General features: G+C 43.1%; 1 protein-coding gene across 2 annotated transcripts in view; it reads right to left on the bottom strand.

Moving 5' to 3' along the window:
• RAMP3 (receptor activity modifying protein 3) overlaps positions 1 to 23,439 on the bottom strand; it is a 1,128,173-nt gene that overhangs the window by 439,447 nt on the left and 665,287 nt on the right. For both annotated transcript variants that reach the window (XM_078688173.1, XM_078688172.1), the window contains one exon: positions 6,505 to 6,640. In XM_078688173.1, the coding sequence (XP_078544299.1) occupies positions 6,505 to 6,640 (136 nt within the window). The remainder of the gene's footprint in view (positions 1 to 6,504; positions 6,641 to 23,439) is intronic.

Here is a 23,439-nt window from a genome sequence, read left to right as displayed (position 1 = left end):
TAATGCAAACCATGTTTGACCTACCTGTTCATTTTCGCAAAGAATATGACATTATCACTTCCGCCATTTTATCTCATTTATCTACTCTTCCTACTTTTGATTCCCTTCCTTCCCTTACTCCTTCCACTCCTCTATACCCTTTGTTTCCCCAACAAATCCCCAAAGCTGCTCTAATTTATAAACTTTTGTTAGATAATATTGTGCTTAGACCTAAAACTATTACTGAAACTGCTTGGGAAACTGATCTTTCTATCTCATTTTCTGTTGATGCTTGGGATCACCTATGGTGCAAATTGTTTAAGACATCGATTTCAGCTCGAATTACTCAGTCACTTTTTTTTATATATCATAGAGCTCTTATCACCCCTGTTAGCATTGCAAAATTCTCTTCCACGTCCTCCCCCCTCTGTTGGTCCTGCGCCTCTCTCCCCGGCACGCTCAAACATCTACTGTTTGATTGCGCCTCTGTTCTTGCTTTTTGGAACTCAGTTTGGGATTTTTGCATGCGTATTTTTCATCTCCCTGTTCCCTTTTCATTGCTACATGTTTTTTTAGGCTCCCAATCTGATATTTTAGACTTACATTCATATAATGCTAAACTATTTGATCTTTTCATTGCAATTGCTTTTAAACTAATTTTGTCCTGTTGGAAGGATAATACTAAACTGTCTATTCATACATGGTGGAATTTCATATGTGATGAGCATAGAATTGCAATTGCTTCTTCTTCTTCTCCTGTCACCTTAAAAATTAAATCCGATCTTACCTGGCTTCCTTTTTCTAACTACTTATCATCCCCCTCTCCTTCCTAACTTTTCCTCCTTTTCTCTCTCTCCCTTTCTTTTTCTTTTCTCCTCCTACTTTCTTCTTTCCCTCTCTTCCTTTTCTCACATTATCTGAACCACTTCTCTTCTTCATCTCCTTCTCCTTGTCTTTTCACATTGGTTCTGATTTTTTGTATACTGTTATATTATGCTGTACTCCTCTTAAACAAAATAAAACTTTATTAAACTGAAAAAAAAAAATCCTAGATGTCCCCTTTCCCGTCTTTGCTAGGGAAGTCATGAAACCCCTCCCTTGCGGCAGTGGTGTATTCTGAAACTGTTCCCCCAGACCAAAAACAAGGGCTCGCATAGCCTCCTAATAAACCTGTTTAAATGTGTTCCTACTGGTTTCAGATAAGGTGTCCTTTCCTGTGTTGCTTCATATCTTACAAAACTCTTGTGTCTTAGGCAGAGAGTTAAACTGCATAGGATGAGCAATTACTAACAACTCATTTTATGGGGGGGTGGGCAATGGATTGGCCTCTTGGTGTAGTCCCTGTTCCTACTTGCTTACTCTGCATTCCATCTGGTTGCATTGAACTATGCACCTCCTCACCCGGTCTCTCCCTCATTTGTACGGCACGTGCCTCGCCTCAGCATTGCCCCTTGATTATGACCATGCATTTCATGGCACTCCCATCAAAACCTCTCAGAGCAAACCTTTGTGCGAAATTCTATAATTTCATGGCCTTTATCTACATGATATAAATATAACTTGCATGCTTTTCTTAGATATACCTATAATGTATTATTTTTATTTTAAAAAAGTATATTCCGGAGATAAGGACTTCTTGCTAGAATCATGCTTCTATAAATATCTTCCCTAGTAACAACAGTTGATTAATTTTGCGCATTATGACAGTTGGAACTTTATCTGTAAGTCACCTCCTGAGCACCAAAGACCATAGGTGACACCCCACGCCACCGCAACATGGCGATCACACAAAGGAATCGCAATATCCTGCACCCAGTCCTCCACATGTTAAACCATTTCCTCACATTCCGAAACCCTCCTCTTCCTCATCACCGCTAAATCCACTACAAAGTTGAGAGTAAGGACAGGAAAAATGCTCTCACTCTGCTCTAGGATGAGTAAAATGAGAGGTGCGCTTTACAAGACAACCTAACATAACTCTACTGTGAATGTGAATAGAGGGACAAGAATGAGTGGGTTCTGGACCAAATCTGCAACCTCTACCTGGTCTTGAAGAGAATAAAAACATGACCTTGTACCAATGGAAGACACTTGCATGATTGTATTGTAAAGAGAGACAAGGGGTTACGGAATAATAATGTGTGGACTCAGTGTTACGAGGGATATAAAGTCACAACATGTCCTATGTCAGTGGGACAGTTGAAGCAAAGAAATGAATATGGTACCACAAGTGTTACAATGTGGAAAGCTCCTAGTAGTGAAACTGTCAGAAATATATAAGAGAATAATCATAACGTTAAACATGGCCAAAGAGTCCTAGTAGAAAAGCTGAAAAGATGCAAGACAAGTGAAACTGGAGTACTTTATTGAGGTGACAGGATGACAGGGAGCTACATCAGGCAGCGGGAGTGTACTACAGTGGCAGACTTTTCCAATAGGCAGCTAGGGCCATATTTAGCAAGAGCTGCACAATTATTGCACCAACAGTGGAGAAGTGTGGTTCACCGATTAGAGCGGCAGACCCTAAGGCAGAGGTCTCGCTCGGGACCAGGGTTCAATTCCCGACGAGGCAGGGTCTTGGGCTCAGTGTCCACGGACTCGATAATTCTCGCCTCGGTGCCTACTCTAATCATGGGTCTCACTCTGCAACTCTGGGCAATAGCTTGCTTAATCTCCACAACGGCCTCGAAAGCGCTAGGATGCCTGGTTTCACCTTGGGGGTGCCCAGTAGGGGGCATCTCACAGGGAAAGCCAGGAAGGGTTCCACAGCGGTGTACAGCGCCAGGATGCCTGAAAGGTGATAGTGCGCTTTACAAGTATACATACATTTACATTTACAAAAGCAAAGCAACCCTTGAGATGTGATTTGCGTGGCCTTGAGTGGCTTGATAAATCCTGAGTAACGCAACACAGTGCAAATTGCTGCATTGTGTTACTCTACCACAGGGAGGAGTTCCCTGGCTTTTGTTTGGGTGTTCCCATGCAAAGCCCATGGATTTTTACATATTCCCAGATTTATTATAAGTGGTGCCAAAACTGCTAGGCCTCCCTAGGTGAAAATAATCAAGGAGAAATAAACATATTTCTCTTCGATTTTTTTTAATCTCTTTACATGTGTGCTGCATGCAGCACACATAAAAAGAGGAAAATGCCCCCAGGGATTGCTTTTGTGCAGGACGGTGCCCCTCCCTGCACAAAAAACAATCCTGCAAACAACGCAACCACCCTTGTACATCAGCACAGGGAAAAGGAAGGAATGCTCTGTACAATGTTAATACGCATTCCTGCCCTTTTCCCTATCATGCAGTGTAGCACCCCAAGGTGACTTGCTGCGCTGTGCTGCATGATATCATGGTAAATATGCCCCCTTGCTTTTGTCATAGGCAGGTAAAGACCTACAGGAATTACAAGAATCAGGGAGTGAAGTCTGCAAACTGATTGCAAACTCATTTAGTCCATTTGATCACCATCCCATTATAATCACACTTTCGTACAAAATACAGTATGATGACTCAAAAAGATGAGGACTTGAAAAAGATGCCCCTGAAATAGAGAAAAGAAAGCAGAGAGCAATGATGGGGGGAAAGGGCTGCATTCAAGTAGAAAGGGCCCTGCAATTGGCAAGACCCTGAAGGCATTACCTCCATTCACCTGTAAATAAAGGATGGTGTCAGAGCAGCATACTAGGCTGCGGCACGACAAGGTCTTTCCCTGGCAGACTATCCTGTAGCAGTGAATAAGCATATCTCTGTGTTTGATTAACATTAAAAACACATTAAAAATAGTACAACTTAAACCTGTTATTTCAATAGTGCAGCAAAGTCACTGCTTACTTTTACAGTACTCATTCACACATTGGATCCCGACTGCTCCATTGTGACTCCTCTGTATCTTCGTAGAATACATACTTTGTCAGCAGCATACATAGTACACGTGTAGATTCCATGTGCAATATGAGGTTTACAACGTTGCTAAGTGTGGGGAAGACCATTACTGAAGAGAAGTAGATATTCAAGTGTGTTATGATACCTCTGCCCTCCATCAACAATTAGTAATAAATAGCATTTTAACTCAGTGGTTCTACTTGTATCGTTTATGCCTTGCTTATTTTCCATTTGGAGAACTTTTAAATACATTGATTTATACAGAACAACAGGAGGGTTTAAATAAGTACAAATCTCATTCTATAGGCCTTGTAGACACCATTGTGTCCCTCAGTAGAATGCTTTTAGCATCCAATCTGTGAGGCATGAAGCAGAGATTTCTCAATGTTTTCAATCTATACTCACTTTAACATTTAAACTGTATTTAACCCCCCTCTGATTAGAAAAGAAAACGGATGCCAACAGCAACTTCACATGAATGGATCACATTTTATCATTGAAGAGGGAGAGCTGCCTCCCTTTGAATGGGGACTACATTGGTGTCACGAGGACGTGCTCCCTGTCCTGGACGGACGGGGCGTGCCTACTAACTTCTGTCCGTTTCCGCCCCGTCCGCAGGATCCTTTTGATGTGGCGTGGAGTGGGTCTGCGCTGCCTTCGCTGCCTCCGCTGTTGGCCCTCCCTTCTCTGACGTCAGGGGGGAGTCCCCTGACGATTCCACCGTTCGACCTATCCGGAGTGGCCTCGTCATCACCGACGGCCCTATCAGAGGAGCCGGTGGAGAATAAGGAAGTGCTGGGGATTCCGACGAGCGCGATACCTGACGGGAAGACGCCGACCCGCGAGGAAAACGCCGAAGCCGAGGAAGACGGAAGGAGAGAAGAGCCATCGCCGGTTTCACCGAAGGAGAGACACGACAAGCCAGGAGGCCCACGGACCCACGAGCCGCCCTGCCACACTTCCAGGGGAGAAGTGTGGCTAACCAAGGTACGAGGGCGTCTACAGGGGTTGTTCACTACACGGGGTGGGACGGGGTAGGACGAGGGTGGCCACGGAACCCCGCACGTTCTCCTGAAGCACATGGTCATAGCAAGGTGGTGAAACCTGGTGATCCCTCACTTCCCCTTCCCCCCTCTCATGCTGGTCCCTTGGCCACACCACTAACGAGGCTCTCCTGTGTCTCTTTTCTCCCTGACTGTATCCGGAGCCGTGAAGCCCCAGGAAAGGGAAGACGGGACCCTGCTGTACACCTTCCCAGCGCAAGACGCCTCCGAGGCAGGAGGAACCCTTTGAGTGGACCGAGACTCTGCCCACGGGCAAGCCCCTTCTATTGCCAATAAAGGACTTGTTTGGACTACACTTTTGGTTGAGTCCTTCCTTCCCCGGCCCCTCTGTCACAATTGGGTTCTAGCTTTCAGGGACGAACGAGCTCAACACAACCCCAGAACTTCTCATATAATTGCCCATTTCACTTTGCTAGCCACCAATTGCATCCATTAATGGTAAAAACTTGGGTTTCACTTTCGACAAGGAAATGTGATTTGTCCATCAAATTAACAGTCAAAAGCACCAAGTTCCAAGTAGCCATGGTAAACATGGTGCACGCATTGCAGTAGTCCAATCGTTTCATGGAACTCACAAGAGCATCAGTCAGTGGCATAACAAAGGCCCACCCAGTGCATCCCTCCTCCAGCTCCAGTCTGCCCCGTCAGCGAAGTACCCCCAACTGAGAGCTCCTGAAGAAGTCCTGAAGGGGTCCCTCCATGTTCTTTACAGGGTGGGGGAGGGGGTTCAAGTTTCTTTACACCACTGGCGTCAGTACTATCAAGCTGGATTGCGGCACATCTGTCTATATAGGTTTACAAAAATCACCAACTCGTAGACTACAGAGGATCCAGACACAGGCTGCCTGGCTATTCCCAAATCCGAAAAGCAGGGTATTGTCACTCTAGTGGCTCTATTCAAACACTTGCTATGCATTATGAATAAAGCCTCTCACAGCAGAGACCCTCCTTGCCTGGAAAAGCTAATGGGACACTACCAGTCCACGAGAGGGTTATGGTCAAAAGCTCATGGCCGTATCTGTCTTAACAAAGCAATACCTGAAATATGGAGGACATTGTCAAGGTCATTCAAGAAGCCACGCCCTTGGAATGAGATTGTCTTTGCTCTGCAAATTGCGCATAAGCATAACTATCTTAAATTTAGAAATACAACTTGAAAACCTACCTCTTAACCATGCCTTTACTTATCCTGCCGCCATCAGACAGAGCTGGCAAGATGGGTAAGAAGTCGCCTGTCTACTTGGAACTCCTGCTTTGAACTTAGCTAATAATTCCTACAGCATGGCATCACCTAGCACTCTGAAGTGGCCTTACAAAAACAAAACCTTAAATAAAATAAATTAACCTTGAATATGACTTTTGCACTCCAGTAATTTGCTACTGTGCATTTCATAGTCCTTAAATATGTTTTCTCGGCTCACATTTATTTTCACACAAACATTTCCCTCAACCTCGGCCAATCCTTCTTTGAACACGAGAATCTTGAAACATTCGAGTTTTAACTTTTCGGCGAGAAGGCAGCGACCATACATAGTACACGAACAGTGCTGGTGAATGATAAAATTAATTATGCTCACATGATAAACTCTGTCAGGTTGCACCACTTGGTTGAATCCAGTTTCTTCATCATGTCTTCAAATTTCTTCCCGCAAATGGGCAGCCTTTCTAACATGAGGGTTTCGTTGCAATTACGCTTCCCAGGCTGGCCAAAGCCTAGAAGGAAATAAACAGCACATTTTAAAGAATTAAAGACAGAAGAGATTATGGCAAATTGAGAGCCAGCTTGAATTCAAAACTATACAGATACTTCTCTGTCTGCAAATGGTTTCCGAACAGGTAAGCACGAAATGTGGTTGACTTTGATAATGCACATTTTCCAAGCCCTGTTATAGGACATCTCCCACCTTCGGTATTCTTGTTTATAACATCACCCTGGTTCTTATGTAAGTGGCGGAAGCAGACTTACTTCTTGGGAAAGGCTTTGGTTTTATCCTTAGGTGTCTGGCTGATACTATAGGAAAAGCTCTGCTTTTTCGGTCTCGCCTCCTACGCAGCGCGCATGCGCTGCATAGGAGAGACACCTGTAGTCATCAGCATAGCTTTCCCTGCAAAGACGTACACACGTTACATTGCTTGCAATGCAATGCGTGCACATCTTAGCGATTTCCTTGCGGGTGCGCGCAGCACCAAATGGTCGCACGCTTGACCCAAAGGTATCAGAGTGCTTTACATGAGCACCAGTTGCATTACAGATGAGTGAGTGCCTTCCAAAGGGCGCTTTGCTCATTTTTCCGATTTCTCTCAGGTCGAGAAAATGAAGGTCACTTGATAAGCAGCAAGAGACAACCTCTATCGCACTTATGTACAAATAGTAATCATTGTTGCTATTAGCAATATAAAACGGAGGAAGGCGGGCTTCCTAGATTGTCTGATGACAATAAAATGTGGGTCCACCCTAGCTGGGTAAGCAAATACATACATAACAATGCAAAAAGGTGTAACAATCTAGAAAGACTGCAACGTTTAATAAAAAGTAATACAACTGTTCAGTGAGGTTAACCCTGAGTAACCTGTCTTTTAAACGTCATAATCCCAGCATTCCGACTAAACATTTCATCTTTCGAGGGAGATTAAAATCGGATCACCACCGCTTAGACAAGCGCATGGAATCTGAAGGCTAATTATTGTTAGATTGACGATTGGGGAGGGAGGCATGTGGGGGGTCTGCTTTAGTATCAGATTCTATCTAACCACTGCTTGTATGATAAACAGTATACTAAAGTGCAAAAACATGAAACATTATGGAAGCTATATACATGTTAGACAATTGCTTTAACGCTCCAACCCGCCTGTCAAATGCCACCACACGAAAGCGAGGGAATTTGTAAGGAGCAGAATTCTTTATAACCTGTACACAAAGGCAGAGTTAGGGAAAGCACAGGCAGAGTTAGGGAAAGCACAGGTTATATCCATTCAGCTGTTTATCCCCCCGAGGTCGATTAAATGAATAGCCACCACATAATAAATATTAACACGGCAAATAGTCTGCAGTCCTGTGACAGCAAGCGCTTGGCTGCTTTCACTCTAAGTCTTTTTATTTTATTCTTGGTAGTAAATCGAAGAACCTCCTCCTCACCCCCCTGGTGCTGAGGATGCAGACACTACAGTACAGCATTGGCACCATTGTACTCCTATTGAGGGACTGCATGGCTCACCTTCCTCCAGTATCGATAGCTACTTTGGGCTCCCCAGGAGCTCCCGGCTCAGACCTGTCTGCCAGCAGCAGCCTCCAGCCCCCGCAATGCACAGGCGTAGCTCTGTGACGGTGCAGATGAGGGGCAAAGGAGCGAAAATGGGATGGCACAGGAGTAAAACAGCCGGAGACGACATAGAAAAGAGACAGAGCATGCTGAACAGCAGACTGCTGTTAGACTGTCATTTGTCTTCAAAATATCGGCCATCTTGGAATATGTACGCACCTTGTCCTGCACTGAAATGAGATGATGGTGTTGTATAATAATTGCTATCCAGTTGGAGGAAAAACCAACACATTTTTATCCCGCTGCTCATCCTCTCTTAGGCGCTCTTTCTTATTATGTATCAAAAGATTCCCTCAGGAAAGGAGAAGGGGGACTCGGGGCTATATAAGAGGTCCAGAGCCCATGCTTCTTGGTTTATAACACAATCAAAAAGCATGCCCTTGGGTTAGCAGTCACTCCTGGTTTTACGGGACATGGATCATATTACTCGGGATCGGTTTGACTGCCCTTCAACAAGAAGCTGTTGGCGTTGTGTGGAAAATATAGTGCGTCCCAGTTAATGAAGCAGAGTGTGTCAAGCCGCAAGTGAGAGATCGAATCCCGGTGGGCAGGGCCAAAAGGAGACAAGGCAGCAACAAGGAGGGACTAAGAAGCCTCCTTTACAATCAGAAGCCAGCGTTTTGCATAGAAGATGACGCCAGCGAATGAGGAAGATGGGCAGGCTTCAACTCCTCCTCCGAGAGCTTTGGAATCTGTATTGATTTCCAGAAGCTCTCGTATGACGAGAGCAGCGCATGCGCGCTGCTTTTGCCAGCCGAGACCTAAAAATGTTTAACAGAAAACTAGTGTAAAATTCTGGTGTGCATGGGACCATTAGGCTCGTGGGACTCCCGGGAAACTGCACAGAGTGCCCATGCGTTAAGACGCCACTGGCGAAAGCACAGGAATAACGTGAGTGACAATGCCAACTGTGTTGCTCCTGGTGCTTTTTTTTTTAATATATGTATTTCTTTAATGGGAAACGCATCGTCATGTCTAAAACGGACACAGGGACACATTTTATGCTACAGTATATTGCCAAATGCCCGCTTTGCATTTAATTTAATTAGGCTTAATTTCGTATCATTTTACTGAAATTTCATGTATTTGCACAAAAGCAAATATCGCAAATTAAGCATACCCCTAGGGAAAAGTTCTGCTTTTTTCTTTAGGAGGCCACCTGACAGTTGGGTGAAAGCTCTGCCTGTATCCACAGTTATTGCCAGCCTGGATTGAAAGGAGATAGTTCGATCAAAAAGACCTGATTCACAAAGGTTTGTCAAGGTAAGTTGATTTTAGAAGCCGAAAAAGCACATCGGTGGGAGGAGACAGTGGGATGCTATTTGTTGGGACAAAGGTGGGAATAAATAGAAATAATATTTTTTGCCACAGACATACTGATAATTTCTCAGCCACTCAGACCGATTCCCTATTAACTTTTTCTAGACTTAGTCTAAATAACTGGTGAATCGCTTCCAAAAAGCCCCAGGCCTGTGCCCCACCAGGAGCGAAACACGTGTTGGTGGGTCCTAAATCGCATTGCTATGTTGACAATGTCTGAAGAGGACTAAGGATTAAATGCTAAAAATCTAAAATAATACTAAAAAAGTCACTTTGCTTTTTACCTAATATAAATGGAATAACCAGAATACTATCTTTGAAATTAGGATGTATACATTGGTTTTGATTAACTTCACATGGTGCCAAATGACTCTTGTGAAAAGAAAGCAGACAAGATTGTAGACATGGAAAGCAGTGGGAGTATGCACCATATTACAGAATTCATAGAAGAAAATGAACTACTCTCAGCCTGCAAACTGGAGTACGCCTACGAAAATGGACTGAATCTGCACTTATCACAATTTGGAATGACTTAAATAACATATTTCACAAAAAATTGTGTAACTGAATTACTTCTCCTGGACCATTCAGCAGCTAGTGGCACAGTACACAATGACGCATTACTTCTTAAACTGAAAGAAGTCGAGATAGGTTGCATTGCTCTCAAATTGATTTCCTCTCATCTAAATATCATCACAGCAGATTTAAACACTGCTTTCTTCCTCAAATGCTTATGCCATACAAACAGGAGTTCCACAAGTATCTATGATCTTATGTCTACTTTTTAACATGTACATGAAACCACTATTAAATCTTATCAACAATCTCAAACTCACATGCATACAGGCCCGGCTCCTCCGCTATGGCGAAGGAGCATCGCCCCTCTGCTTTCTTGCAGTGCGAGAAGTAAAAACATAAAATGGTAATAACTTTTTGTTATTACCATTTTATGTTTCTTTTGCGGGTAGGTGGGTGGGGTGGGCTGCTCTGCTCTCCTTACGTAGCAGGGCAGAATTGGTTTGCTCACTGCTGAGTGCCCAATGACTTTTTGGTCAGCTCTCTCAGGCCACCAAAACCAGTTATGCACGCTTTCCCCTGCTCCATGCATGCTGCGTTGCAGCCTATATGGAGAACATGCCCACCCCTACAGCCACTGGCTGAGTGCTGTGTCACAGCGCTCAGACCACTCACAATGGTGCATTGCAGCGCTGTGATTGGCTTAGGGGAGGGAGCCAGGCTGCCTCCTTCCTGTTCCTGTCGGGCGCAGGAGAGCAGGAGCAGAGAAGACGCGGGACCCTGCCTGAAGGTGTGTTTTTTTTATTATGAACCACCCCGTGACCCCCCTCTCCCGTGACCTCCCTCCTCCCGCAACCCCCACACCTGCCACCCCACCGCAAGCCATGCAGGCCGTAACTGCATGCAGAAAACTATGCAGAAATCACAGATAATTCTAAAACTGGAAAACTCTACGGACATAGGAACATCAACACTTAACACCTGTCTCATAGTTGTAGATAAATGGATGACATTGAATCACCTTAAGGGAAATGCTTCAAAACCAAAGGTTTAAATACTGTCTTGAAAAATTATGATGTTGTATCCTTCTGATCAGATGTTCTGGAATCCCCTCCACAAAAAGCTATATGTGACAAAAATCTCTAAATTCTCTTTGACTCTCCCTTTCTATTAATACTCATGTAGAGAACCTGTCCCAATCAACTTTCTACACAATGAAAGTACTTAGATGCATGTTTTCACGACTTGGAATTCCTCAAAAAGTACAGACAACATCACTCATCCATTAACATTCTACTTCCAACTATCAAAATGCTACAAAGAAGTCACAATTCATAAAATTCCTCAGCAAGACTACTTCTGCATGTCAATATAAGAAACCACATCTCTCCCATACTGAAGGCTTTACACTGGCTCTCAACAGCAAAAAGATCCTCTTTCAAAATGGTGCACAGACATAATATCAACTCCAAAATATCGTTTGGGCAGAATATCGAGTTTTAAATATCGTTTGGACAAAATATCGACAGGACAGAATATCGACAGTCAAAATATCGTTTTTAAGGTAAGTGAAGTAATATCGACTGTAAATAATATAGAAAGTGAAAATATCCAAGTGTATAATCTAGATAGTAAAAAATATCGTTTTTTAAATAATATTTAATTATTTATAGTGTTTTTATGTTATAATATGTGTGAAAAGTGTCATTTTATGTTATAATTATTTTTAATTAATGATTTTTTTGTAATTATTGTGTAATTTTATTTTGTAGCGGGTTGTGGGTTTATAGGGGAATAGGGTGGGAAGTAATTTAATTAAAATTAATTAAAGATGTAAATTTATTAATTGGTAGTAATAATTAATTAATTGGTAATTAAATAATATTTGTTAATTATTTAAAATTTAATTGGTAATTAATTTAATTTAATTGATTAATTGCTAATTATGTAAATTAAAATAATTTATTTCCTGTAGCGGGTTGTGGGTTTATAGGGGAATAGGGTGGGAAGTAATTTAATTATAATTAATTAAATATGTAAATGTATTAATTGGTAGTAATATTTAATTAATTGGTAATTAAATAATATTTGTTAATTATTTAAAATGTAATTGGTAATTCATTTAATTTAATTGATTAATTGCTAATTATGTTAAATTAAAGGGGTATTTTTAGGGTTCAGGGTCAGTTTTTGGTTTTTGGGTAAAGGGGTATTTTTAGGGTTCAGGGTCAGTTTTTAGTTTTTGGGTAAAGGGGTATTTTTTGGGTTCAGGGTCAGTTTTTAGTTTTTGGGTAAAGGGGTATTTTTTGGGTTCAGGGTCAGTTTTTAGTTTTTGGGTAAAGGGGTATTTTTAGGGTTCAGGGTCAGTTTTTAGTTTTTGGGTTAAGGGGTATTTTTAGGGTTCAGGGTCAGTTTTGGGTTTTTGGGTAAAGGGGTATTTTTAGGGTTCAGTGTCAGTTTTTAGTTTTTGGGTAAAGGGGTATTTTTAGGGTTCAGGGTCAGTTTTGGGGTTTTGGGTAAAGGATTTTTTTTAGGGTTCAGGGTCAGTTTTGGGTTTTTGGGGTACAGGGGTACAGTGTAAAAATAAAGTAAAATTAAATTTACATTAATTTAATTTAATGAAATTAAATTAAATTAAATTATATTAAATTAATTTTAAATAATTTAAATTATAAAAATTATTATATACTTACCAATACTTACGTTGTAATGGTGGTGCGTTGTAAAAGTTGCGTTGTAACGTCATATATCCACTGTTGCACTCCTTGGAGTGGGAATAGTAATTTTAACCCCTACGCTATCCAACGCTTTCCCTACTGTTGCACCCACTGGAGTGGGAATAGTAATTTTTACTCTATTGTATTTGTACGTTAATAATATTGGCTATTATTTAATTAAATTTTGTTACTATATATATATATGTTTTAAGAAATATGATTAAAAAAATATAATTTTTTTACTTTCATTAATTATTTAATTATTAAAAGTTATTTTAAGTATTGTTAAGTATATTTTAGTAATTAATTTTTTATATTAATGTAATTAAACATTGTTTTTATTAAAGTCGATATTTTTTACAATGATATTTTTGTAAACGATATTTTTAACTCGATATTTTTGTACTTACCTGTTTGTAGATAGAAACTCGATATTTTGTCTCTCGATATTTTGTCAACGATATTTTTGTTGGTCGATATTCTGTCCCTCGATATTATTTCAGTGATCCTTTCAAAATACTGTGCATCACACACGGAGCTATCAATGTCAAGAACGAGAACAAAAATGTATTCAAGCAAAAATCACAACATACTTATAAACCACAAATTTATATTCCAAACTAGCCAAATGCTTAATAATTCCTCCTTGCAGGAAAAAAAACATAAGTGGCACTAGTTTATCTAATCAAGCTGCAAAACCATGAGATTTCCTAACTGATAAGATCAGAGCCACTGAAAATCACTTCAAATTCAAGCCCTGGTTATTCCCTATGTAATCCAACAAAATATTTCACACGTTCTCTTTTTCTGCCTACAGACAGATACCCACCAATAATCTCTAATTTAATGAAGTGCTAATTCAACAAAATCCATTTATAAACAAACCCATAATATCAGGGAGAACCACATCCCCTAGAATCCTACCACCCACGCCAACGTCTCAAACAAACACAAGAATTGATGATGAATTCATGCCACAGGCATTTTCAATTCATTAAAATCACACCAGACATACCTATATGGTACAATATCTGGATATACAATGCAACTCAGTATCCCATATTTAAAAAACAGTCAAGCAATTTCAATCATGCGCAATATCTAAGTAAAGAATTTGAAAAACGATATCAGCACCACATGGAACAACCTAAAACACAAAAACATATATTGCATGGTCATAGGTAACCAACTTTCAACATTTTATTTCTATTCCTTATAGTTTTCCAGATTGCATCCCATTTCAAAACACCTGCATGGATACTAACCTGATATGTACTAAGGTATTATCTTCTTTCCTACTTTTCTTTTTTAATGATATCCCCCCCCCGCTTGTCTTGGTGCCACTGATTGTGCCTTGCTCTATAACATACCTGCTGCCTCACACTCTAGTATACTTAAGTAAGCTAGCCATACCCCTTTTTAAAAAATAAATCATAAACTCTCCTTAGTAACCATTCTTGCAATACCTAATATTTTTAATCACATTTCTACTCATCTCACTCCCCTTGATAACAATTTCCTCTTTTGTGTTTTGAACAATCTCACAAGATCTAACCTACTTCACCCTAATTACATATGCCATTTTTTCATCTTGATCAAACTCACCGTAATGCTATTGCCAAATGTCTATTATCTTAATTTACCACTAGAAACTGGAGAAAATACTTCATTATCCTCATAGTAAAAGACTAGCCAGATAGCCTACACATTTACATCAATTATTAATAACCTGTGAATTAGGTTCCAACTTTCAGTTAAGGAGTAGCATGCTACCTGCCATAAATCACTTCAACAACTTGTCAGGTGTAGTAAGTGCTATATAAATGCAATAACAATATTACACTCAAGAGATGACAATGAATTATCTTATGTCACCTTCATATCCATCTTTCTTTGGCCAACACCTGGATGAGGCAGTCTCTTAAATGTACTTGTAACATCACTCAAAATCACCAATGAGCATCATTTAAAAATGATTGGTTGGCATAGGATGCGCTCTAACAACTCATTTACAAAACTCATGGATGAGGACATTTCTTCTGTACTATTTGATTTGGGCAAGATGACACTGGGCTTTAAGATGAAGTGTTGATACAGAAATGCTAAGATTTGATTCAAGAACTTCTTGAGGTTGGCCTTGAAGGAATTCGACCTTATAATGGCCAATAATGCCCTATGGAATCTTTGCTTATTCTGTGTTGTAATTCTCTCATAATCTGTTTGTCCAATATTCAGAAAAACACATAGCTGCAAACAAAAATGGTTGATTGCAATTTTTGAGTTCGCTATTACTGCAGGCTTATGTTCATGATTCATTCTTAAAATTGCATCCCAATGACTCAATGACAAGCAATTTGTTTATAACTTTATATTGACTCGACTACACAATACACTCTATATCAGACTGCTAACAAATCATGCATACCACTGCTAAGACAGTTGACTTGATGTGATAATCGATATTGGTCTGTGTTAATTCATTTCTGAATATCTGTTACACTACCGTGTTGAGTGGTCCAAACAACAGCCCCAGTATCAAAGATTTTTTCTGATAGTTTCTCACACATTCAGAAATTAAGGAGTAAATTACACCTCAGCATTTGAGCGAGGTGGTGGCAGCGCCTTGCGATAGCACTTGGAAAAATTAAGGCGAGCAGACTGCGAGTGAATCTCTTCTGCCCTCCTTGTCTGCACAGTACTAGCGCAGCAGGCGCTCTTAACCATTTTAATCCTTTTTAATAACGAGTTCGTTTTCACTCACTCAATTGATTTGATAATTGTGTAGTGTTGCTATAACTTGTGTGTTTTTTAAACTTACCTAACTGTTGCTTGCTGGTCCCCCTGCTCCCCGGTCCACCGCGGCTTGCCAGTGCCGATTGTGTGGAGGGACAGGTCGGGCGCCATCTTGGGAGTCCCGGACCCCTACTGGAACGGAGTTAGCGCTCCAGCTCGGGGAGGGGCTTGTGCATTAAATAGGATTAGTTCTGGCAGTCCTGGGCGTTTGAGCGCGGTGGTGGCAGCGCCTTGCGATAGCGCTTGGAAAAATTAAGGCGAGCAGACTGCGAGTGAATCTCTTCTGCCCTCCTTGTCTGCACAGTACTAGCGCAGCAGGCGCTCTTAACCATTTGAATCCTTTTTAATAACGAGTTCGTTTTCACTCACTCAATTGATTTGATAATTGTGTAGTGTTGCTATAACTTGTGTGTTTTTTAAACTTACCTAACTGTTGCTTGCTGGTCCCCCTGCTCCCCGGTCCACCGCGGCTTGCCAGTGCCGATTGTGTGGAGGGACAGGTCGGGCGCCATCTTGGGAGTCCCGGACCCCTACTGGAACGGAGTTAGCGCTCCAGCTCGGGGAGGGGCTTGTGCATTAAATAGGATTAGTTCTGGCAGTCCTGGGCGTTTGAGCGAGGTGGTGGCAGCGCCTTGCGATAGCGCTTGGAAAAATTAAGGCGAGCAGACTGCGAGTGAATCTCTTCTGCCCTCCTTGTCTGCACAGTACTAGCGCAGCAGGCGCTCTTAACCATTTTAATCCTTTTTAATAACGAGTTCGTTTTCACTCACTCAATTGATTTGATAATTGTGTAGTGTTGCTATAACTTGTGTGTTTTTTAAACTTACCTAACTGTTGCTTGCTGGTCCCCCTGCTCCCCGGTCCACCGCGGCTTGCCAGTGCCGATTGTGTGGAGGGACAGGTCGGGCGCCATCTTGGGAGTCCCGGACCCCTACTGGAACGGAGTTAGCGCTCCAGCTCGGGGAGGGGCTTGTGCATTAAATAGGATTAGTTCTGGCAGTCCTGGGCGTTTGAGCGCGGTGGTGGCAGCGCCTTGCGATAGCGCTTGGAAAAATTAAGGCGAGCAGACTGCGAGTGAATCTCTTCTGCCCTCCTTGTCTGCACAGTACTAGCGCAGCAGGCGCTCTTAACCATTTGAATCCTTTTTAATAACGAGTTCGTTTTCACTCACTCAATTGATTTGATAATTGTGTAGTGTTGCTATAACTTGTGTGTTTTTTAAACTTACCTAACTGTTGCTTGCTGGTCCCCCTGCTCCCCGGTCCACCGCGGCTTGCCAGTGCCGATTGTGTGGAGGGACAGGTCGGGCGCCATCTTGGGAGTCCCGGACCCCTACTGGAACGGAGTTAGCGCTCCAGCTCGGGGAGGGGCTTGTGCATTAAATGGGGATGCCTCCTAGGACGCGCAGTGGTCGCGCGCAGCGGGCGCGCCGTCTGCGCGCTGAAGGAGCGCCAAAGGAGGGCCCGTCTGTGCCCGTCCATGCCTCGGACGGGCCCAGGGCCAGCCACTCTGCTCGGCGATCTCTGGGGATGGCCATATCAGAGACACGCAAGTACTCACGCCATGACCTCTGGAGACTTGCTCCCCCAGCCAATAGTGTGCCTTGCACACGTGCAGATTTGAACTGTGATATGCTCAAATGCCCCACCTGTGGTTTTCTCCCCCAACCCTCCCCCCTCCCCCGCTCTGTTACTAACGCCTCTGTTACTAACATTCGGGCGGGACTGATCAACGCTAGATCTGCGGTTAGGCATGCCGCTGAGATCTTTGAACTACTGGTGGACGGCCAGCTGGAGGTGCTGTTCCTCACGGAGACATGGATGACCAGCACCTCCGCACCTAGCGTAGAACTTGCTGTCCCCAGGGGGTTTAAGATCGTTAGGGTGGACCGACCCCTGGGTAGAGGGGGTGGATTAGCAGTTGTTTTCAAGGAAGAGTGGAGCTTTGCTTCTGAGCCTCCGATTGCGGATGTAGGGGGTGAGATTCTCCACTTTTCTATCAAAACTTCTCCCCATTTTACCTTAGGGGGATCTTTGATCTACAGACCCCCGGGTCTGGCTACCCACTTTCTGGACTCCCTAGAAGAATATTTAGTCCCGAGGGCCCTAGGTTTTCCTAAGTTTCTATTGGTCGGGGACCTAAATATTCACATGGATGTTCCTGACTCCCCTGAAGCCTACAGGCTTGGTGAAATCCTGGAGCTCGCTCAGCTCAAGCAATGGGTGACTGCCCCGACGCATACGGGTGGCCATCTGCTTGATCTGGTATGCTCTAATTTCCTCATCCAGTCCGTGGCTGTTGAAAAAACGACCTGGTCCGACCATGCTCTGGTCAGATTTAAGTGGGAGATTGTGGAGCTTTGTCCCCCGCCACCTATTTGTCACTCTCAAAAGATCAATTTACCTGCGTTTAGACAGGCTCTGGTTAAAACTCGCCCTAAATCTAAGTTGCCTCTGGTCGATGCGGTCTGCGAATTCAATGTGTGGGTACAGCAGGCGGCTACCGCCTCCACTAAGCAGACCACGCTGACCAGATCCAGACGCTCCCCTTCCCAACCTTGGTTTGCCCCAGAATTGAGGGAACTGAAACTGGGGTGTAAAAAGCATGAACGTGCGTGGAGACGTGATTATAGCCCTGAGGCTAAATCCACTTTACGGCTTGCCCAAAAAGATTATTATACAGCCATTAAGGTTGCTAAGGGGAACTACTATGCTGGGCGCATCGCCAAGGCAGACAATAACAGCAGAGAGATCTTTGCTATTGTTAAAAGCTTTGTGGCACCCGTCGCTGAGGCCGTCTCCCACCCATCTTCGATGCAATGGTGCGAGGAGTTGTCCTCCTTTTTTATTACCAAAATAACGAGGATCCAGCAAGACCTCTCAGCGGCTCTTCCCGCCGACTGCTTAACAGCTGGCCTGTGTCCCTCCCTATGCCCTAGTTCTGAACAGCAGTTCATGAACTTTGAGCAAATTGCGGAGGATATTACTCTCCCTCTACTCCAGTCCCTGAAATCTGGCTCTCCAGCCGATCCGTGCCCAGCCCGGGTGCTTTCGGAGGTAGCAGAAATAGTCTGCACTGAGATCACGCAGATAGTGAACCTCTCTCTGGCTACGGGTGAGGTTCCTCCTGTTTGGAAGCAGGCTAAGCTTCTGCCGCTTCTGAAGAAACCAGGACTGGACTGGACGGCTCCTGGGAATTATCGACCCATTTCCCTTTTACCGGCACTCACGAAAATCTGTGAGAAGGTGGCATTTCAACAATTAGAGAGCTTTGTTGAAACCTCTAACGCCCTCCACCCTGCTCAATCGGGCTTTAGGGCTGCTTACAGCACCGAGACGGCCCTGTTAGAGATGAGCGAGGCCATTCGGGACTGCTTAGACGGAGGTGGCAGAGCGGTCCTAATCCTATTGGACCTCTCTGCCGCGTTCGATACCGTCCCTCATGAGCTTCTCCTTGGCCGGCTGGCTGACATAGGCATTGGGGGGATTGTGCTAGACTGGCTGTCCTCCTTCCTTTCTGACAGGACTCAGCAGGTCTGGTTGCCTCCCCATGCCTCCGAGCCCAAACCTCTGCTTACAGGTGTCCCGCAGGGATCAACTCTTAGCCCCTTACTGTTCAATGTTTACATCACCCCCCTGGTTTATCTAGCGGAACAGTTCGGGGCTAAGATCATAGGGTATGCAGATGATACCCAACTGCTGTTCACCTGGCCAGATGATAACCTTGACACATCTATAGTCCATTTGTGTTTGTCCTCTGTATTTCGCTGGCTGGCGAAGGCACAGTTGAAGTGCAACGAGGACAAATCTGAAGTGCTTTTTTATGGTTCCTTTCCCCCCTCGTTCATGAGCACTTTATGGCCTCCTGACATTCCCAGCCCGAAAGAGATGGGGAGACCTGCCAAAAATCTTGGCATCTGGTTCGCAGAGGATTTAAGATTCGAACATCACATTAAAAAACTTACTGGCACCTGTTTTGCTACTTTAAAAATGCTCCGCAAATTCTTTCCCCTGCTCCCAAGAGAGGCCAGGGAGTCTGTTGCTCGAGCGCTCATACTGGCCAGGCTGGACTATGCAAATGCATTGTTCAGTGGTATCCCTTCTTACTTGGTAAAACGCCTGCAAATTATCCAGAACGCGGCTGTCCGTCTATTATTTAATATCCCTAGATGGAAGAGCGTTCGCGCTGAGATGCGCACACTCCACTGGCTCCCTGTTGCACAGCGCATCTTGTTTAAATCTCTGGTTCTGGCGTTTCGTGCTACCCATAATCAGGGTCCCCAGTATTTGAGGAAAAGATTTACTAGCTATGCCCCTGCACGCACCCTGAGATCCTCCACTTCGTTTAAACTGTCCCTTCCCCGCTTTAAACGTGCCAGACTTGGCGGCCAGTCGATCTCGGTGGTTGTGGCTCGCGCCTGGAACGCTCTTCCTTTTCATCTGCGCTCCACACCTACAGTAGCTGCCTTCAAAAAACATTTGAAAACATATCTGTTTAATAGTGCAATCTAAGATTCTTTCCCATGTTCTGCTGTCTGCTTTTCTTCTTCCCGCGCCAGGATACTCTCCAGTAACGGAGCACGCTATAAAATGGTTTATACATACATACATACATACATACCTCAGACAAGAAGGAAAGTGAATTACTCACATCAAAAATTTGTGGAATCCCAACTTAAATGCCTGCCTGAAGCCACCACCTCCGTATGCTCATGCATGATTTCTATCAATCCATAACTGAGACGTTGCCTGTGTCATGATTGTTGCACCTTGTTGCACTCTCACACTAGTTGTTTTGCTTTTAACATTCTATGTATTAACTCAAAAGAGGAAGGGCCTGTATTTTGCTATGAGCCAGGATAGTGACACCCTACATGGGTTCCGCTGCTAAACAGAGGTGCTTTGGCATTGTTGATCCATTACCCACTGTTTTGACATACGTGAAGGGCAGTGGGCACAGCTGGGAACAATTATGCCTCTAGGGCATAAAGGTTTTTGTTGTAAATGTAATCTTCCATTAGTTGGCAATATTATCTAGCCCATTCTCTATGTTGTTTCCTTTCTGCTCTTCTAGAATGCAGGCATAGTCAGCCAAGCTGCATTCCAGACTTGCCAGTTGGAGTCTGGTCAGCTGGCGAGGTGTACGTTTTGTCCAGGCTCTGTAATTAAACTACATACTTAATCTAAAGAGGCTCCAGAAGCATGTCATTTCTACATACTTCAATTTAGCGACGATCTTCAGTGCTGACCAGGCTGCGGGCGAGCTCATACAGAACAGAGTCTTCCTTTCAAAGAAGTGGACAGGCGACACCTCCCAAAAGAATCCACTCTGCGCAGCGCGATCGTGGTTCAGAAGAAGTTATCACTTCGGCTTGCGGGAATATAGATTTTGAGGACTGGAGGAGATTTGGTCAAAATCTCGACGTCATCACATCAACTGTGAGTTACTTATGTGCTTCATTTGCATGCAAGTTTCTGTGATGTGGCGCACGTTGCTAAGTAGCAGCGTGTAACTGCTTGCACAGCCGTGCTAAGCAGAAGTGTCTTCCCACAGATCGTGTGACGCAGGGTGACGAGAGTTGCTAGGCTGCAGCGGCTTTTACCCGAGCACGTATTGACTTTGTGGACGTCCTCCACGTATGACGTGTTGAAGTCATTCCACTAGTGGCCATTTTGAAATTAAAAAATTGCATTGTAGAGTTGTTCACTGCAACCATAGCAACGAGCGTAACCATCCACGGTGATGCGCTCATCATTTCAGTCAATTTTAAACGCATTATAGTTTGCGGATGCCCTCAGATGCATGATGTGATATTATTGTCGCGCAAACATTCGCGTTGAAATCAAACAAAAGTCGGATGATCACTACAATGGGCGTAACTATCGACGGTGATATGCTCCCCACAATAGCAGCGTAAGCAAATTGTCTGTCGTCACGCTCATCTCCTTATTTGAACATCTTCCATCTTAGTGAGTATTGGACATTTACACTAACTCTCACAGAGTTCACATGCTTATGTTGTATTTTATCATCCTCTTTCCATAGCAACTTATAAAGGGTACACTTAGGAGAACAAACATTAATTTGTTGTAATTAATATTAATATGGCTCAACAAGTGAATGTAGCTTTACCTCCACATTTCCTTAGTGGACCAGGTGCACCATCAATTTCCTGGGAAGATTGGATTGTCATGTTTGATAATTACATTGAAGCACTGGATGGACAAGACTTTTCTCCTAAACGAAAAAAAGGATTGGTGTTGACTGCTTTAGGAAAAGAAGGTCAATGCGTCTTCAAGTATCTTCCACAGGTGTAACACTCTAGCGGTCAATCCTCACTTGAGGAGTACAAAGAAGCAGTGTCGAGACTTGAAGTCAGGTTTGCTAAAGAGAAAAACGTAGTCATGAACAGATATAAATTCTATACGCACAAACAAATCAATGAGGAGTCAATAGATGATTTCGGGCACGTTTACGTGAACTCTCAGTCAAATGTAACTTTGGTCAAATGGCAGATGAGTTGATCCGTGACCAACTTATAGTGCAATGTAATAATAGGAAAATACAAGAGAGACTGTGGGCAGCTAAAAATCCATCTTTAAAATTAGCAATAGATTTAGCTATGGTTGTGGAAGAATCTGAAAAATGTATGAAAGAATTGCAAAGATGTAGATCACAGCAACAAATTTCAGAAGTGTCTGAAAAATTGGCGAATGAGGGTGAACCTAGTGAGGAAGATGTGGTAGCTCTAGTAAAAAGTAAAGGGAACATTTTTCAAAAGAAGAGTTATTCCAGTAAATTTCCTATTAAGTTTTGTTCAAGATATGGAAGCAATGCTCATACGTCTGATGCAAAATTTTGTTATGCAAATAACAAGGAATTTCTAAAATGTGGTAAGTTGGGTCATTTTTCTAGAATGTGTAGGAAGAAAGTTAGGGCAAAAGTAGCTGTCATTGAAGACGATGAAATTGAAATTAAGAGAGACATGAATAAAATTTTAGTGGTAGATGACCCAGATATCATCACCTGTAATGAAAAGAGAGGGCCAAGACCAAAAACAAAGTTCAATATTGATGGTCATATGGTAACCCTTATGGTAGATACTAGATCAAGATACACCATAATCCCCGAGTCCATGTTCAAGAGTGAGTGGAGTGATATGTCACTTATGGATAGCGACATATGCTCCACAGGGTACGAAGGTGAAAACATAGAACTATTAGGTTACTTTGAATCTGAGATCTGCTTTATGCACAGGTATACCAATGGTAAGGTTTATGTTTCAGTGGATGGGCCACCTATTTTGGGATGGATCCACCAATATGACTTGCACATAATAGTCAACCCAAGGGCACCTGTTCAAGTCATGGTGGTGGATGATTATACAATCAATGACATTCTACTTGACGAAAAGAACGTTTTCAGGTATGAATTAAAAGGTTATGTGCACAAAATTCAGTTAAAAAATGATGTCATCCCTGTTCAACACAAATTGAAAAGAGTGCCACTGGCATTAAGGGAAGAGGTTAAAAATGTGATTGATGAAATTTTCCAAGGAGGTAGAATTGAGCCAGTAGAAGCCTCCACCTGGGTATCTCCGGTTGTGATCACTCAAAAGGCTGATAAAAAAATTAGATTCTGTGTGGACCTAAGATCCGTGAATAAAAATGTAGTGGTGGATGTTTTTCCTCTTCCCAATATTGGGGAATTAGTTTCCACCTTGCAAGGTGCCAGGTTCTTCACGAAGTTGGATTTGAAGAGCGCGTACCACCAGATACGTTTTCATGATGATTCAAAACACTTAACAGCGTTCATAACTAGTGAGAGTACTTTTCAGTTCTCCAGG

This window comes from Lissotriton helveticus, chromosome 4_1 (genome assembly GCF_964261635.1).
Source record: "Lissotriton helveticus chromosome 4_1, aLisHel1.1, whole genome shotgun sequence".
NCBI lineage: Eukaryota > Metazoa > Chordata > Amphibia > Caudata > Salamandridae > Lissotriton > Lissotriton helveticus.
This window is presented reverse-complemented; position numbering and strand designations above follow the sequence as displayed.